The sequence below is a fragment of the Zonotrichia leucophrys genome, chromosome 3, assembly GCF_028769735.1.
Source record: "Zonotrichia leucophrys gambelii isolate GWCS_2022_RI chromosome 3, RI_Zleu_2.0, whole genome shotgun sequence".
Taxonomy (NCBI): domain Eukaryota; kingdom Metazoa; phylum Chordata; class Aves; order Passeriformes; family Passerellidae; genus Zonotrichia; species Zonotrichia leucophrys.
In genome coordinates, this window is record NC_088172.1 from 76324503 (window position 1) to 76343121 (window position 18619).

General features: G+C 40.7%; 3 protein-coding genes across 4 annotated transcripts in view; 1 reads left to right on the plus strand and 2 right to left on the minus strand.

The window, feature by feature from the left end:
* The window catches only part of BTBD9 (BTB domain containing 9), a 114404-nt gene extending 108832 nt beyond the window's left edge, over window positions 1-5572 (minus strand). For both annotated transcript variants that reach the window (XM_064708901.1, XM_064708900.1), the window contains exons 1-2: window positions 5471-5572; window positions 3492-3658 (exon numbers count right to left, since the gene is read on the minus strand). In XM_064708901.1, coding sequence (XP_064564971.1) covers window positions 3492-3573 — 82 coding nt within the window. In that variant the 5' untranslated portion in view covers window positions 3574-3658; window positions 5471-5572. The remainder of the gene's footprint in view (window positions 1-3491; window positions 3659-5470) is intronic.
* A 1553-nt stretch (window positions 5573-7125) lies between these two features.
* GLO1 (glyoxalase I) lies at window positions 7126-14569 on the minus strand. Its single transcript, XM_064708902.1, has 6 exons — window positions 14426-14569; window positions 13339-13421; window positions 12049-12189; window positions 11201-11268; window positions 10210-10299; window positions 7126-8311 (listed from the first exon to the last, which is right to left on the minus strand). The coding sequence occupies exons 1-6, from the start codon at window positions 14504-14506 to the stop codon at window positions 8223-8225; spliced, it is 552 nt and encodes a 183-aa protein (XP_064564972.1). The 5' UTR covers window positions 14507-14569; the 3' UTR covers window positions 7126-8222.
* Window positions 14570-18113: 3544 nt separating this feature from the next.
* The window catches only part of DNAH8 (dynein axonemal heavy chain 8), a 113732-nt gene continuing 113226 nt past the window's right edge, over window positions 18114-18619 (plus strand). The window contains exon 1 of the mRNA XM_064707016.1: window positions 18114-18194. The gene's annotated coding sequence lies outside the window, so the exon portion shown is untranslated. The remainder of the gene's footprint in view (window positions 18195-18619) is intronic.

Genomic DNA, 18619 nt, shown 5'->3' on the forward strand with positions numbered 1-18619 from the left:
ATAGTGGAGGCAGCCTAACCATGGGAACACAGAACACTGTAGTCATTCTTCTATCCTGACATGAAAGCAAATTACTTTTCAGGTTTTCATCACAACAGACTATTTCTTCCACTTGCATTGGTTAACTTACTGTTAGTTAAGACAATTTAGATTTATTCTACATACATTTCCAGTAAGATTTACTTTCTAACAAGCAAGATTAAGCTGATTACATCAGCCCAGCAGCATCTGTTTGTACCAGCAACACCACTTACCACAACATAATTGTTTGACACTTCATAGACAATGGTAAAATTGAAATGTCTTCAAAATAGAAAACTTTTTATTACACTGAGGGAGTATGCAAAAAGATGTTATTTGTTACTCAGCTACAGTCTCAGGTCTGGGTACTCCTTGAAGACTTCCATACCACACCCATAATTGCTTTGTTGATCTTCATTTGCAATAGTCAGGCAAACCAGCTGCATGTGAATTACACATCATCAAGGAACTCTGTATAATCTCTCTGCTGCTAGTTAAACATTTGTTGATTCAGGAGGCTGATTTATGACACTTCATTCATGTACAAATATTGGCACATTTTAATTTTACAATCTATTTTTATTTCAACTTTTTTACTATGTTCTTCTTCTTTGTTTCCTGAATCCACTCGTCTTTAAAAAGAAGAACAAGTACCGCCTGAATAAAACTGAAAGACTGTTTTAACTTTGCTTTCAGTAGCTGTGGACAGTGTCATGTGCCAACAGGGGAAAAAGCTCAAGAGAAATTGTTTCTATTTAAGGTTAAATAAACAAATAAAATCAAAAGCACACTTCTCTCTCAAGAGTACATAAACCTCTGTCTAAACAAGTATCAGTGTATATAAGAGGGCAAAGTCTGAAGCGGGAACAGTTGCTAGTGACCCGAGGATACCCAGTCCTTATGAACATCAAGATGCTGAACATCAAGCAATGAAAGCAGAAATTTAGATATCGGCCTGTGTGTAAGCAGCAAGGCAAATTTCTTCTGATGTGTAATGCTCTCCAAATTGCTGGTTCCATGTACTATTCCAGCCATCAGTTTCAAACACAAACCTGCTGAGCACAGGAAATACAGGGCTCAAATGATGGCTACAAGCTGAGGAGGCCTTTCAAATGTTTGAATGACCCAAAGTGCTGGGCACTGTCACCTTTACAAAACCATGGCCATGCCTACTCTGTGTGCCATGGGTACCTCAGTATACTTCAGTTTCTTCAGTATACTGAAGAAACACCCCAATTCATCTATTGTCTACCAGTACAGATTTCCAACACAAGTTCTGTCTGTATTGTGGACTTTTCATATAAAGCAGACCAGTGAGACAGTCCTGCCTCCAAATATAGAACCAAATAATACATGACTTCATCACTTCCTAGGCTGGATTAATTAATGGTACAAATTCAGGCAACTCGTTAAGCGATCTGTACATTTCTTGTTTGAGGAAGTAAAACTTAATAACCTCTTTAGTTGTGCCAAATTGCTATGAGCTCACAACTTCCCTGTATAGCTAAACATGTCTTTTTCTAGTTGTTATTCGACAGTAATATTTATGATTTAAAAAAAAAATGAATGCTGCTAAGAACTTGCACTGAACCCTTCCTGAAGCTCCTTCTGGCTCTTCTGTCATCAAACAACATCAGCTTTTCAGAGAATACAGATGCTTACTCTTCCTGGCAGTCAAAGAACATGCCATTCGCAAGCCTGCTGCCAGCACCACAACCTACTTCCAGGAGGTATTCAGAGCTAATTAACTGCTTCAGGAGTCAGCTGCTGCAGCTTTGGTCATGACACAGAAATAAACAATCAAAACAGTCTTCTCAGTGATTTTGAGGCACCATTAGAACTGCAACAATATGAAAAAGCATTTGTTAAGTCCTAAGGCCTACAAACTACTTTTCTGACCTCAGTGAAAGACACACTATTTGGTGGCCATCTTTAACAGTGAGCATGTGAAAAATGCAGCCCAGTATTTATGACACAAGGCAGCATGCAATGCTACATAATGTGCGCTGTGCCTGGAGAAACAACAACCTCCTCCATGCTTTCAGTTTTCTGTATTTCTACTCAGTAGGTAATCTGCAACATGTTATGGGATTCAAAAACATCATCTAGGAAATTTAGCAACAACAGCAATGACATCCTTTCTGAACAACTCTCAGTTGCAATGAAAGACCAGCATTCAGTCTCTTCCTGCCCTCATTTAGGCTAACATTGAAGGATCCTCTGAAAAGCAATGCTGCTTCAATGAAACATGGGAGTGTTGTTTTTCTACCAGGTATAATGAATTATTTGAAGAAAAATTTTACATAACATGAGTAAAGAATGCTTACATAACAGATAGCTCTATCAAAACTTTAGAAATAAATGCAAGTAAACAGACTATTGCTAGAATTGATTTTTTCATTATACAAGTCCAGCTTATAGACACTGAGCAAATAATTTCATACTCTTAAAACAACTAATTCCTACATCCTCTAGTTTGTACTAGCAAGCTAATACTTTTATCAGAATTACAAAAAGAAAATTTTCCTAAATTTTCTTTTACATTCTCTTATCTAAAAATTGTTTCTCAGTTGATTGGATGGCACTTGAGTAGAATTTCGATTTTTTGTAATTTCATTACTTCATAATTACTTCATATATTGTAAAAAAATTCCAGTAAAATATTATTTTAGTTTCAATTTCTATTACCACAGACTCCCAGAACATGACAGATCTAACAGTAACACTACTGTACAAACATACCACTGGTTCCAATCATAAGGTTTTCATATTTTCAATGGATATACATATGTCTTTTCATAAATATATAATCTCAGGAAACAGAAATTTTCAGCAAATACTTCAACATTCAGAGTGTAAATACTTTGCTTCTGTCAGAACCCTAGCTCCTTTGCACTTCCAAGTAACAATGGTTAGTTCAACCAAAGTTGAACCTGAGCGAAAATTGTAACCAGGGAAAAAAAACCAACCCCAAACAAGATTTGATACTTTGTAGCCAAAACCACAAATAACATAATGAACTCATACGACTTAAAAAATCGACAGAATCTGAAAGCACAAGTAAGGGCAATTCACAGAACTTCCAAGTCTCATCTCCAACCCTTCTGTTGTGAAAGGATTAAAAGGAAAGCAGATGGTAACATTAATGGAGACTAACCACACCATCCAATCACAGCATTCTAAACAGCAATTTAGTACAAAAAAATGTTTTGACTCAAAGCATATGGGGAGTTATGCCCTGCTCATCTGCAGACACATTCCTGTCACTTAAGTGCTGTAGTGCTAACATTTTACATTCCGCTCAGAATTCCGCTTTCCTGTCACAGAAGAGACGGGATAAGTTTAGCAAAGTACAAAGAACAATATACTTAGTGCAGATTATTTATTAACACATATATAAAATTAACCTGGTTAAAATGGCACACAACAAAACCATTAAAATCTGAAGAAAACACATGGGGCCCACTCACCAGCGAAGCTGTCTGAAGACCTGCAGTGCGCGTAGCCCGTAGGCAGATTCCCGGCCTCTGGGAAATTAGGGTTCTTCGCCATTCTGAACAACAGGCAGACTGAACAGCAAGCTCATAGAAATGTTATTCAGCAACATCCAGCTGCACAGCAACAACTGGACCATCTCCTGGAACAATGCATGAAACACACACCATCAGAAAGCATGAGCACAAAGCCCAACGAGGAAAGCGAGAGAGATGCGTATTTCTCAACTCAACTTCTTGCAGAAATAAATCCTTTAAAAAGCCTTCAATTTAATGGGAAAACTTCTAAAAACAGAACGCAGGAATAGTATTGCTATTCTGAGTCATCATAACTTAATTTTGACCGTTAATATTTCTAACCATCACAGAAGACAGTAACATATTGCCATATTCATTATAAGCCAAAAATTTCCATCCTGACATTTCTGCTACATCTCAGCATTAACGTCCCTGAAAACGCCATTTTCCCAGATGGGTGTCCTAATTAAACCAGGTCCATACAAACTGTGTGACACATGCTTTATTCCCTATACAGACAAAATTCTCCAAGTGTTCTGCCTAACTAAAGTTTTAGGGGTTCTGTTTGGGTTTTGGTGGTTGTTTTTTTTTACAAAACTTAAGAATGTTGCTGACCTTCCTATTGCACAAGCCTTTTTTAAACAGGAAACCAAAATAAAACTGTATGGTTAGGAAATGGAGAAATCTAGAAGTTTGACCTGCTTAAATACATAACCAACATAACGAGTCTCTCTCAACAATTACAAATTAGTGTTAATCTTCCCATTAACCTTCCAGGAGGAAAAATAAAGTGTATTTAATTTGCTAAATGGATGATATCTTGATCTATGAATTCTCTCATATGGGTCACTCTAATTTTCTTTATGGGATATGTTTAAGAGAACAAAGGGGAAGGCAGAAAAAAATATTTTTAGGTAGTCTCAAGAACTAGGAAGTAATCACACCTTAATCCTGCAAATCAAATCCAGGCTTTTTGCAAAGAAAGTCTCCTGGTTTTTGAGGATCAAAATGTAATATGTAAGTATCTTTCCTATAAGTAATGCATGTTATCAAGTTGGCCTGTGTTATCAAAATTCATTAAAAAGCCATTCATGAAAATTCTCGGGATCTTTTTTTGTTAAATTTGAGTAAACATCTCAATTGAACAGTTCCAGCAGCTGATTTAGAATTGTAACAGAAGACACACCAAATACACCTGCTCTGTGAGCAGGCTCAAATTAAATCCTAAAACACATAAAAGCTTAAATGCTTCCAGCACAGGACTTTAAGGAGGTCTGTATGCTGCGCTTTAAAAACATGAGCAAAAGACATTGTCCGGCAAGCGAGATCACTGGCAGATTGCTAGCAAGTTAACATCAAGCTGGTTTTTTTTAAATCTGATAATATGTCTTCTAAGCTAAGAGTAATTCCAGTGAATCACAGTAGTGCGTAACTTGCAGAGTGGTTAAACTACTACGACACCAAAGCACCAGGGAAAACACTGAGTACTGCGAGAGCGTCAAAATACCGAACTTATCCTTGTTAAGAAATAAAATTCGAATTAGATGGCCAAGGAGGGCCTTGAGGAGCCAGCCAGGGGCAGACGAGGGGCCGGCAGGTGAGGCGGGCGCGGAGCGGAGCCGGCGATGCGCCCAAGGTCGCGCCCGGGGCAGCCAGGGCCGCCACCGACCCGCAGCTCGGGAGGCGCCAGGGGAAGCGACCCCGGCCCGCTCGGCCGCCGCTCCCTCGCCTCCACAACAAGGTACTTCAGGTGAAACCGCTTCCCCGCCAAACGCGCCCGCCGCCTTCCCCGGACGGCGGCGCTCCCCCGGCCCGGCCCGCCCTGCCCGCGCCCGGCGGGAGCCGCCGACGGCAGCACCTCCGGACCCCGGGCAGCCCCGGGACCCCGCTCGGCCTGGGGGTCGCGGCCGCCGCGCCCTCCCGCCCGCGGGACTCACCGGCCCCGCCGCCGCCGAGGCCTCCTCCCCCCGCCCCGCCGCCGCTCCTACGTCACCCGGCGGCGCGCTGACGTCACCGGGCAGCAGCGGCCTGCGTGTGACGCAAGCGGCTCCCGGCGCGCCGCGGGAGCGCCGCCGCCGCCGCTGTGTTTCCTGCTCCGCCCCTGGAGCGCGGCGGGCGGGACGGACAGAGCGGCGCGGCCGGACACCGGGACTGCGGAACAGCGAGCGGTGTTAACCTTCCCCGCCACCCGCCCTTGGCTGCGTCCAAAAGCCCCGTTTCCTTGGTAGCGGCGTGCGTGGCTCCTGCCCTCCGGTGCGTGTCCGCTTTCCTGCGTCAGGAGAGCTTCTCCCAGCGGGAATGGGGAATGTGGGCCTGTCGCTGTGTAGCCGTGAGAGTGACTTCGGCTGCACTGCACGAAGCTAAATTTAAGCCCTACACGCTATTTAATGACACGCTTTATTTAGAAGAAAGGAAGCCTTCCTTGGAAGAAGCAAAAATAGCGGCCTGTAGTCAATGAGAACATAAAACAATTTCAGAAATGTTCTACATCTAAAATATTTTAAAAACGTTGCAGATTAAAAGACTTACCATTAAGTGTTTTTCTTTAGTAGTTTATTCTTGGATTTCCTATCTGTGGATACTGGTTTAAATTAGTTCTCAGTATGACAAGCAGCAGTACCTTTTTTCTCAAAAAACCCAAACCCACCCAAACCTTGCCCACTTCACAACACTTCTGTAACTAGTTTGTAGATGCCAGTGGATTTTTACTAGTTGCCTCTTTACTACCTCAAAATCTATCATGTCCACACTTTGTCAAGCATATAAAAAACCAAGGGTCACTACAAGATTAGCCAACATGCTTAGAGTAAATTTTGATTACTAAGCGGAGAAGTTTAGCATAGCCTGCTCCTATTTCTGTAGGTATCCACTGGACTACACGATAGGAAAGATGTGTGCCAATATCTTTCCAAACAATTCCATGGTCAGTATGTGTTAATGTCTTTGAAACAGTTCCTAATGTCTCTACCAACTTCAATCTACAGGTTTGTTGGAGCCCAGAAATTTGACTCCTGAAACAAATGGGTCCCCATGCAAGCCTGAGATTCTGAACTTTGGGGGAAATGACATGTTTAAGGAGGAAGCATGTGGTAGGCAGTTCAGGAAGGCTGTACCTTCCTAGTACCTCAGCCAGCAGGGAAAGGAGGAGGGCAACATGTGACTGGGAGTTTATAACAGGTGTGCCCCAGTGAACTCTCTCCCTTTATTTGAATAAATGTGCAGGACGCAGGACTCCTCTGTCTCCTCTGTGGACGCTGCTTTCCATAGTGTGGCTTTTCTGCTCACACAGGGGCTTTCCAGGGTCCTTCCACCATCTGGGACCAACATATGACAGGAGGAGCTGGAGTCAAGCCTCACCCAGTTTTTAGGTGACTAACTCCCTTTGGTGCTGGCCAGCACCAGGCAATTGATTGGGTTCCCAGGACTGTCCAGGAGACAGAGAAATGGACCAGTGAGGTCTGTGAAGAGTCCACAGGAAAGGACCACTGGGAATTTCACTGCTAGTACAGTGATTCAAAACAGAATCCTCAAAGCAAAACAGCAAGCCTTTCAGTCATCTAGAATTCAAAAATAAGCAAAGCAACACATCATCATGCTTTAACATTTCTTGTAGTTTTCACCAATGCTTTATTGGGAAGTGAACTGCAATGCCTTTACACTATTCATTAGCCTTTGGTTACACTACACATTATTTGGTAGCCACATAACTGAAGAAGTTAGGTGCTATTCAAACCAGAGTAAGACAAGGCAGAGGGTTTTAGAGTTTGTGTAACACGTGGAAATGCTACATGTTTTCCTGCTGCTCACTGGTGTGTACCATCACTTGTTTTGGGAGGGCAGATCAAATGTCTAGTAGTAGGAAACTTGTTTCAGATACTCTTTCATTAATTTCCTAAGGCAGAATACACAGAGCATTTAAGTCAAATATAGCCTCAGGCTTCTACTGAAACAAAAATTATGAGTAAATTCTTCCTAGTGTTGAAAGAGAAAAGGGTTACTGTGAGTTAGCAACAATGAGACCTCTTTTCTTGGCTATCACTCAGCAGTCAGAACATGAGCTGAAAGACTGAATTCTTTCTGCTGTACAATTTATTCCCTCTGTAAAATTTCTTTTTGCAAGACTGCTTAAGGCTGCTCCTTAAAAGAGTTTTGCTTGGAATAATGTAAGTAAGATTATGACTTTTATAAGCACGCTACTACTTCAGTCAAAATTAGCCTGATATTTTATTTTCTAGTATACAAGATAGGACATGAAGCCTTCAGGATCTTGTGACTTCATGAAAGAAATACAGGGAAGTTTCTTTTTGCTGCCTCATTGATGCTCATCAGTAGTAACACAGGAGTTGTTGTCATTGCTAGTTTAAATCTAATCAGTGTGAAATGCAGTGAGCTTCTGGTCACTCATCTTTTGACAGTTTTTATTGAAATATTAACATAATCAATGTTCAAGAGGAGAATCTGTTTAAGTGCTCTTCCAGAAAATGATTGAGTATTCCTAACTGGAAACAATTTGCAGTGGCATCACAGGACAAGAGAAAAGGAATCCAAGTGAGGTCCCAGGGGATAGTTTTGGAGGAGACTCTGAACGTGACTGATTCTTCTCTATTAAGCAAATTTCACAAACACTGTTACAGATTTTCTCCAGCAGTCTGAAAGTGGGTCTCTCTTATACAATATACTTCACCAGCACTAAGTGAGAGTCACCATGTGGTTAGGATTCAAAATTTCAATCCAGTAGCCATCAGGATCCTGAACAAATGCAAGTCCTTTCATTTTACCTATTAGGGAAAAAACAAAAGATAAAATTAAGACTACATGACTGGTTCTAAATGTCAAATATGATCACTTTGAAAAATATTTTTCCTTTTGCATGAGAATTAGTTCAAATTTAGATGGATAATTCTAAAAACATCCAGATTAGTTTTTAATCAGCATTAGATCTTTGTATGCAAAAGTATCAATCCTACTCTCAATAAAGCTGTAGTTAAAAGTCACCTTGCAATTCCATCTTGTTGATTGAAGTTTTTTGCATTGCCCCTGTAAGTGTTCATCCTCGAAATTCAGGAAAATATTTTTGTGCTCTGGGGATGTTTTGATATATTTTCTTGAGCTGGCTTTGCTGTTATAAAATCCTATGTTCCTCTGCCCTATTAATCTCCCATCATTCCTGACTCCACACTGAACTTTCACCATAATAAATTTACCTCTGACATGGTTTACAGTATACTTCTGCATCACTTCATAAAGCAGAGAAATGCAGGACACAATTGTTATAAATTTTACTGTTTATATTATTCCTTAAAACAGGGTCCCCAAAAGTTGTTTTCAACAGTAGATCAGGATAGCACAGGTTAACATGTTATCTTTTAAGTGTTAACCACACACTTGTAGTTATAGTTGCTCCAATAAGTTATTTACTGTAACAGAACCAGCCTAGCTCTTAATATATTCTAGTCACAAAAACAACTGAGAAAATAGATGTTTGATCAGTAAAGCAGGAAAGTAAACCCTATGCTTGATCTCCCAGCTTGCTCTACAAACAATGTGAAGCCCAAAACTTCTTCATCCTCCTTGTCATTGCTGCATCAATTTTGTTTCTGAATTTTAAAGAAGAGCTTTTGTTCTGCCCCCACCCCTTGTCTGCTTCAGGAGTTCTTGTGATTCTCTCCATATATAGTCTAAGCTTTTACTTCTATGTACTTTCATTCGTACCACTGCACTAAGTCAGCAACTCTCATTTCAAGCCTCTCACTGTTTAACAGACAAATTAAAAAAGGCTCAGAAACTCTAAAATGCTAGAAATACCAACATCTATTCTTAATCCAAGAAATCAATTTAAGTTTTCAGCTATATTTCTTATTTTGCTTCAGCTGAGAACACAGTGAATAAGATGAAAATCACTTAAATCTCTTTTCAATTACTAGTATTACATATCTGTTTTTGAATGCATGAGTTCTAAAAATCTCATGAGGTGTTTTTATGAAAGAGAACCCAGCTGAAAAATGCAAGACTTCTCACCACTTCTGAATTTTGCAATATTTTCACATACACATTCTGTGCTCATATATTCTCTAGACATTTGTGCTATACATTATGCAAGTCAATTATGATACAAACTAATAGGGCTTTTCCTACCGAAGCTGAAAAAGCCAGTTAAAAATATAATAACTAGTAGGTTGTATAGTAGGTGTTAGGTGGATTTACATGAAAATAGCTAGAAAAGTCAAGAATGACTCAGTTTAAATGAGTAGGAATTATTGTTTTCTGACTTATTTTCCTAAGCAGATTGTTATTCCTTGTTATTTCCAAGCAGATGTGCCATGTAAATTTGATCCATGTTACAGTAAATTCTGTACCAACTCTAGGCAGCAGTATACATGTCATGTAAACTATGACACCAAGAGAGAATGTGAATTTTACTGAAGGTCTGGCTGCATACAAAAGGCATGTAGCAGACTGATGTATTAATGTTACTGAGATGAATCTATTGCCAGTTTTGCCCGCTCTAAAAGGCGGTGCAGGAGTAACATTCTAGAAACCTCTGAGCAGTGGCAACTCCTAGCAACACATTACCCAGCTTTCCAGGAAGATCTCATACACAGAATATACTAAAAAAAAAAAAACAAAAAAAATCCCAAAAAAAAAAAACAAACTTGCATTTCTGATCAAGACTTACCATCATCTGGTTTCTTCACAAATTTCACTCCTAGTTCTTCAAACCTCTTACAAGCTTTATAGACATCAGGAACAGCAATTCCAATGTGTCCTGTGCAAGAAGGTAAAAAGAGTTAAGTGCATTATAAATATTGCTGAGTGTTCTGTGGAAGTTAGTTTAGTATTTCATGCTGTAGTTCACATAAACTATGACTATTCTTCTATTTAAGAACAAACTCCACGAAGAGCGTTTTGGGTATTAACATTATTCTTCTTCAAACAGTTGTCTTTTGACAATGCTTTTTAAATACAAATCTTAGAGTTGAAGTATCTTGTGTTGTTTAGACAAGAACTTTATTTAGAATAGGAAAAATCAAGATTTTCAATCAAACTGGTATATCAGCATGTTCTTCCTTGAAGCAGAGCTCCATAACAGGATTTTGTTGTATTTGCCCTGTTTGACAGCACATGGAGTTCACCATTAATGCTGTTTTTGCAGAGACTGACACTAGTGCTATGCAAGGACTGAGCTTACAAATCACTTCAGGAGCTTTAAATGTCAAGTGGCTGGACCAAGTGTGAAAACTTATTTCACAGCAGTGACCTTTCAAGCACTCAGAGTATCAAATCAAGCCACACAAATAATACCCTCAGTGCTACAGATGAACGGAATTGTCCTCCTACCTGAAAATCATTAACTAGTGGATTATACAGCAGAAATACAAGATTAAATCAGTTTAAGCACCATGATAATCTAATATACAACCACAACTGATGTTCTTCACTCAGTTGTTACAATTAGCATGTGTTTGCTTGCCAGAGGATTAGATTCTTGATAAAGAGTGAAAACTATGGCTCATTACTCTGAAACACATTGCTTCATTTATTTTCATCATCCTTCACAGGATACATGTTGAAAGAAGAGAGGACGAAAGGCAAGTTTTCTGCTTTCCAAGAGTTAGTACATTTTATTTCAAATATAAAAAACTATAAAGACAAGACTAAAGACCTACCAAATCCACGGGGATCTGAGTTGCCATTGTGATAAGACTGACTGTCATCATTTTCAGTGCCCCAGTTGCTGTAAGAAGTAATTATTACATATTGAAGAAAAGCATTAAAATTAACTAATCCTAATTGTTTAGTTTCCTTGGGGAGGGTAAATTGTTTCTCCTAAAAAAACAGAGAATTTCAGCTGTTGGCTGCATTCGTTAAACTACAAAGATCTTCCCTAGCCATGGGCTCCAGGGATGGTCTTGGGACTAACCCAGCCATGTTCACATTCCCTCAGTATTGTTTAGGCTCTACATTTGAATGAGTCAGGAGTACTCCCGTCTCATTCAGCTTAGGGAGGTTTTGCTGCACAAATCAGCTGAACTACCCATCACTGGGGAGCAGCAAGTGAGGGTAGCAGGTCATGCAGTTAAGACAGCATTTGGGAGATTGTGTCTGCACAATTATAATGATTACAAGCATTAAGTGAATTGTCCTGTTTACAGGAAGCACATGTTTTGACTTAATACCTCTTCAGATTAGATTCCAAAAGCAATAGTTACCCATTATTAGGATGCTTTGGAGATCCAAAGAAAGGTCCCTAAATTACTTACACGCATGGCATGCATATAAAATGTATCAAGTACTGTTTCATATTAGTGTTCACCTAGCAGTTTGAAAGAGCTCTGAAAGAGGAAGATTAACCTTTCCAAGGATCCAATCTCAGATATATTCTAAGTTTGTATGACAGTGAAGATATATCCCAAGTAATGATCAAATTTTTTATTAAATCTAATGGGATTTACACTTATCCAATACTTTTTAATCACTGTTACAAAGTGTCATCTCTCCTTATGTAAATACTTACTGTGTCAGTTCAAGCGTAGCTTTTCTAGAAAAGGTCCAGGGTGTTCTCTCAGTTTTATCTTTTGGGATATCGTTTTTATCTTCATACCCCAGGAAATAGAGTGAGAACTTCATAGTAGGAAAGTCAAATTTTTGAAGCAGTCTAAAGGGCAACAATTATTTTGAAATAGTAACTTAAAAGGGTAGTCAGGCAGCTTGCAAATAAACCAAGATGCTTCTCCTATAGAAAAGTTATTTCCATGAATTTTTGTTCTTCTATCATCCATAACTTAAAATAGCTACATTTTAAACTATCAATTAAAAATACCCCAGAACACCTTACAAACCTACAAAATTTAAAAGAATCAGATGTTTAAAAACCAAACTACCAGTAACTGAATAGAAAAGTCAGTACAAAGGCTTGGATCTTCAGATTGTCACACTGTTACTTGGCTGTGTTTTCACGGGAAAACCTTTAACCACTTTAAATTTCACCAAGGAATAAAAAGATCAACTTTGAATCTTACTCATTCTAGAGAGCTCACTGATACCAGATAAAGTTTAAGAACACAGCAAACATATCTTTAGATGAAATACATTTGCAGTTTCAATAGCTAGCTTTAATGATAAAATCCCTTTCAGATGTGACAATTTAATAAATTAAAAATACATGAAGCATACATTTTTATGTAAGACATTTAATTGGAACAAGCAGGCATGCAAAATTAATCTAATTTCTTTTTTACAAGGCATTTAATTTTTATTTTCACACATTTTCACTACAGTGGAAGTAATTTATTTTATTTTAGTCTGGACTCATTTCACGATGTTCAAAAACATAACTCAAATGCTAAGAATGCACAAAACTCCCAGCATAAACGTGTTAAGCTACTGCATGGCATATGCCTTCCAAAAGCCCTCTCCAAAAGACTGAGTCTGGACTTTGTCTTTATCCTTTATTGATTTATTCTCATGTGATTGGAGGCAGCCATAAGCCTCCTCATTATAAGCACAGTCATAAAAGTTACCAGTCAGCTGCAGGCTCAGTGAAGAGGAAGTAAGCAAGTTGTACCCTGATAATTAATGACCTATTTAAGAAAAAAAGAAATTTCTAGTCAAGGCCAATATTAGTTCATTTGCAGCTTAGGCATCTACAGCTTACTGCCAGACCATCCAACTAAGCATCAGCTGGCGGGACAGCATTGTTTATGTAGTTAGACCAATTAATATAATTACATCCAAAAAAAAATAGTTATTTTCAGAAGAACAGAAAAGAACTCCAAACTTATCACGGCATACAAATTCCACTCACGTCATTCCAAGTATCCTTGTATAAAAATCCAATGATTTCTTCGGATCCTTTACTCTTAACATTGTCTGCTGAAATATAAAATCCTGTGGGGAAAAAAGGTTTATACATCAACCAGAATTGAATTATGGGTAATAACAAAGATGCCAGTTAGTAATGACTCTAAAACCAGGAGGCTCAGAAGTAAGAAAGAGAATTACTTCAAGTGTAAATAAAAGAGAATTACTTCAAGTATAAATAAAATCTTTTGTTCTGATTCTATACATACAAATTTGTGTTAAATAAATATGTCTTTGTAACGTAATGTTTAAAACAAATAAACAATCCCATGAGTGGTATCATTCAATATGTATTATCAGATGCATCAAAACAGAGTATCCTTATATTTATTTTATGGGACTGTAGCATACATGAACAACGTCACACACAAGTGCAACAGACACGTGAATATTCAATATTGAGCCTCCTAGACTCCTGAGCTCATTATTTTTATTATTTCATGGCACAAGTATTAAACTTCTGTCAAGCTTGATTATATCTTGGCAACAAAACCGGCCTACCACTCTGTAAGGATATTTTGTTGAAGCTCCAAGGTAACTATATACCAAGAGGCTTGTGAACGACCAAGTGGATAAAAAGTACGTGGTATAATAGTTGACAGAGGTAACGGGGGAGGGGGTATAAAAATAATTCAACTACAATGTTCTCCTAATAAAAACTAAAAAGGTTTGGGGCGTTTTGACGGATTTTTGTGTGCCGCCCGGGCAGGGACTGGCCGGAGCGCTCGCTCAGAGCCAGGACAGCCGCGGGCCCGGCCGAGCGCGCCCCGCGGGCTTCAGCGGCTCACACGGCCCGGCCCGGCCCGGCCGCCCCTCGCCACGACCCCGAACCCCGCCCGGCTGCCTGACAGACACCCCGCCAGGCCGGCTCCGGGCCCGGCCACCCTTCGCTGCCCCGCCGGGACCCGGCCCGGCCCCATCCGCCTCCCATGCCAGCTCCCAAGCCCCGCACGTCCGCCCGCGGAGGCGCCGTGAGGGAAGGAGCGGGCGCCACAGCCCCGGGGCGCGCCCGTCACCGCCACCCAGCCCACCTTGGTGCTGGCATCCGGCTCCGAGCAGGCAGCGTATGCTGCCTCGTCCGTGAGCCCGCTGGGTTCCGCGGGGGCCGCCATGTCAGGAGAGGAGGGCAGAGGGGAGGAGGAGGAGGAAGGGGAGGAGGAGGAGACGGGAAGGCGGCGCTGCGCCTCGTTGCGCCCCACGCCACCAGCGGCCCGGCCGCTCCGTCGCAAGGATGCCCAAGGAGTGCTGCGGAGGTGTGGGATCAGATCGAGGTCTGCCAGTGCATCCCTAACTCATAGCGAGCCCCTCAAGCTCTGAATCAAGCTTTTCAGTTTTTGGTTTTTTGTTAGTCAGTAGTTTTATCTGCACAGTTATGATTAAGAAACTACATTGTGAACGTCGTCGGCTTGGCTAATCCGTTTTAAGGAAAAGACAAAGCAATCCTACATGATGAATGGGCTGTCTGGACTAGAGCCACCAAGAGTGAAGTCAGCAAAACTGAGCACTAAGTGGGAAAAAGATAATCCCAGCAATGGGTGGTTGCAACTCTGACTCATTGACCACCCACTCAAAACGGACCCCAGACTCAAATGGAAGGAAGAATTCCACCTGTGGGCACAACGAGCCGAGCCACAACCAGCAGAGAGACACAACTAGCAAATACGAGGTTGAGCACTAATTAATAGCAAGGTTATGTAATTTGTCACTAATGAATGCTGATGCCTTTGTTTGTTGAAATTTATAAATACTGTAACGTAATGTAAAGTTATGTTACAGTATACTGTAACGTAAAGTTTTGATTATTGGGGAGCCAGCATTTTGTGTGTTACCACCCAGCTCCCTGCTTGGAGCAAACTAGAATAAAAAGTAGAAATATCTTGCCTCAGTGTGTGAATTGATGCTGCACAGGTAACAAGCCTGCGTTCAGGACACGGGCTAAAGGAAAGAAGCTTCCCTGACCGTGGCATTACTTAGCTGAAACGTGGCATGAAAATGAGGATCCCCTATGGTGACCTCATGATGCATCCCTCCAATTGCCACCGTGAGGCCGAGGGTGCCCCACCAGTGCCAGAGCGGACACACCTGATAACCCAGCTCCACTGGAATGGTGCTGCTTTCCTAAGTCCTGGCAGTATCAGGCTGTTTGGGAATCCTGGCCTTGCCTTGTTATCATACCCAGGGCTGCCTTGGTTTAGTGTTGACAGAGGTTGAGTTCTGCTTTTGCCTCCAGATGCTGGGAAAATATTTCAAGTAGCATTTGTCACAGAATCCCAGAATTGAGCAGATTGGAAGAGACTAGAGTGGATCTGTTCCAATCTCTGCTCATGCAGGGTTATCCTAGAGTACATGGATTTTTTCCAGATGGTTTTTGAATATCCCCAGGGAGGGACACTCCACAACATCTCTGGGCAATTTGTTCCAGGGCTCAGTCACTCTCACATTAAGAACTTCCTGTGCATCACTTTCTGCCTTTTATCCCTTATTCTATTGCTTGGCACTTCAGACAAGAGCCTGGAAACATCCTCTTGGCACTCCCCTCCCACCCCTTTATAGATATTTAAAAACATTGATGAGCCCCCCTTTCATTTGTCTCTTCACCCTCTGGAGTTACACACTATCCTTTAGTATAAAAATATCATTTCAGGCCCAAGAGTGAAGGATATTTCTCTCAAAAACGCAGAATGAAAACCAGGATTGAATACCCTATGTGGGGGAAAAAAAAAAATTAAAACTCCACACGTTTTATAGTCGAGAGCAAAGCACTTCTGCAGCGCCGAGCTCAGTCTTCGTTACTCTAGTGACTTCCATAGGCGCATTTACCCGCACCAACCGTGCGGGCAAGCGGTTCCCGGGCACACGAGGTCCTTACGGTGCAATGACGGTTCGGATGCCGGGGCTCGGATTTTGGCCGGCCGTGCGCGGGCCCGCAGCGGGCGGGTGTCCCCTGAGCCCCGCGGCTGCCGGGGGGCGTTGGAGCCGCCGTCCCGCAGCGGTTACGGGCTCCGGTACCGGCCCGGCCGCTCCGCCGCACCGGGAGGAGGAGTCCGCCCGCTCTGCCCGCTGAGGGGAGCGCCGCACTGCCCGCCCTGTCAGGAGACAGCTCCGGCCAGGTCGGTGGGGATCTTCGCCCTCATCTCTCTGCCAAAGCTGCTGAGGCAGCTCAGCTTTTCAGGCTGTGTTCTAAATTAATACTCGGGAATCCTCCACTTCTCCATCCCTCTCATTCTCCTTCAGCCCTAAGATGATGCATGCTGGAAGCCAGACCTGCTTTCCTTGCATGACCAGTTCCTGTAGAGAAGGTTTGGGGCATCCTGGAGGGAAGGAAAGGAGGTTTTGACATGAAAGCGTGTTTGTTATTCCAGCAGGAGAAGGGGGCAGATGGAGCTCACACTGGTTTTGGAAAGTATGAGAATCTCACCTGAGACTCTTGAATATAGATTTTGGAGGTTGATCTTCAGGTATCTTGAGTATAGATTATGGAGGTAGATCTTCAGGTATCTTGAGTATAGATTTTGGAGAGCCAGGGATGATGCCAAGATAGAATGCAGCCTTTGTGGGTGTTTGAAAGAGAGCTGTGAGAACCCCGCCTCTCTCGTCTTGTGCTTCAGGGGAAGGTATCAGCTAAAAGCGAACCAAAGGCAGGGAAACTAGCATCCAACCTATTCCGCTTGAGTGGAATAATCAAGGAGGTAAGCATCACTGCTAACCTTGTAGATGACCAGGCCAGTCATAGAAACAGGAAGAAAAATAAATAAATGTGATAAATTTGGGGTTTTCTTTTGGTTTTTTTTTTTTTTTTTTTTTTTTTTTGTGTGTGTTTTTTTTTTTTTTCGTGGCTTTCCTTAATTTGTTTTTTTGGTGGTACGTTTACTTCAAGAAAGAGATGAACACTTTCAGTAGCAGGTGGTTGCATGCCTAAAACCATGGAACATCAGCCAATTTGTAACTTATTATATGGGCAAGAATAAGGAGCTAGTAATGTACTACCAGGTGTTGTTTTTCAGCCAGGTGTTGCTTTTCATGTCAGCCTCACCTTTGATTTTTTATTTCCCACATCAGGTAATAATGTCTAAGAGAGTATATAACACTGTTACAGCAGCGGTAGGCTGCCCTTAGGCATCATATTAACTACTAAGGAATTCTTGATAGTTATCTTGATCCTTATTGAAATAGTACACTGAGCAGAATAGCAATTTCTGTGTATGCAAGCCTTTTCTAAGTTGCTGAATTTGGGTATATATTTTAGAAACTAAAATTTAAATAAGTAATTTGTGTTTGAAACCATTTCTATTTCTCAGTAATTAGATATGCACTGAAATTATTTACATTGTAAAATATTTTGTTTTATAGAGAGGCATTCACTCCACAAAATGCATGTGTATGAAAAATTGTTTTTAAAAAATGTCTCAATCTTTGTCTTGACATTTGTAACCTATCATAAAAATGTATTTAATGTCTGGCATTTTAAAAACTGGAAGAGGATTCAGTGAGGCTATTAAATTTATATACCTGGAAAGTCAGTTTTGAGATGCTCCTGCCTTCTGCAAAAGGTAGACTTGAAATGTTTGGATTGTTAAAAACATAATCTTCTCTTTTCAAATTTCAGATTTTAGAATGGCGGGAGCACAAAAAAATACTAAAAGAGGTTCAGGCAGTGCAGATGATGTACCTTCTGTGGCAATCCACCGATTAGCGAGCCTTTCCTCTTCGTCTCGTTCTCTTGGAAGTCGAAGTCAAAGTTTTTCTAAGATTTACCGCCCTAGTGGAGTTCCAAGCGTGCAAAGTCACAAAGCAAAAAAGGTTACAAGTTTCTGGTTCTTTCCTCAGATTATTAAATTCAGTTTATATTAATAATTAGTTCAAATCTTTTATTTATTTATTTTATTTTTGTTTAGACTCAGTTCTTTTACTAAATTATTTCTGGCAAAAAGTGTTTTTTTCCATGTTTGTAATACTTTAAAATTTTAAAGTAATAGAGGTTAGAGGCAGGAGATATTAGCTGAATAATTTACATAGAAGCAAAGCTATATTCACCTTAGTTCCTGCAAATATTTACCCACTCTGGATACTTTATTTTAAATGGATGTTTTAACCTTTCTGTATTAATTTAATAAATTGAAATTTTGATTGTGAACAAGGAAGCCAGTTAATGTCACGTAAAAATCTTAAAATCTAACTGTAATATTCTTAATGTTTGTTTTTCCTCCAAAAATCCTCAGATTTGA

Coding starts and splice junctions, on each gene's coding strand:
- GLO1 (XM_064708902.1), bottom strand. CDS start 14,506: ATGGCGGCCCCCGCGGAACCCAGCGGGCTCACGGACGAGGCAGCATAC. Junction 13,422..14,425: donor AGCCGGATGCCAGCACCAAG/GTGGGCTGGGTG, acceptor TTTTCCCCACAG/GATTTTATATTTCAGCAGAC. Junction 11,269..12,048: donor GCTACGCTTGAACTGACACA/GTAAGTATTTAC, acceptor TACTTCTTACAG/CAACTGGGGCACTGAAAATG.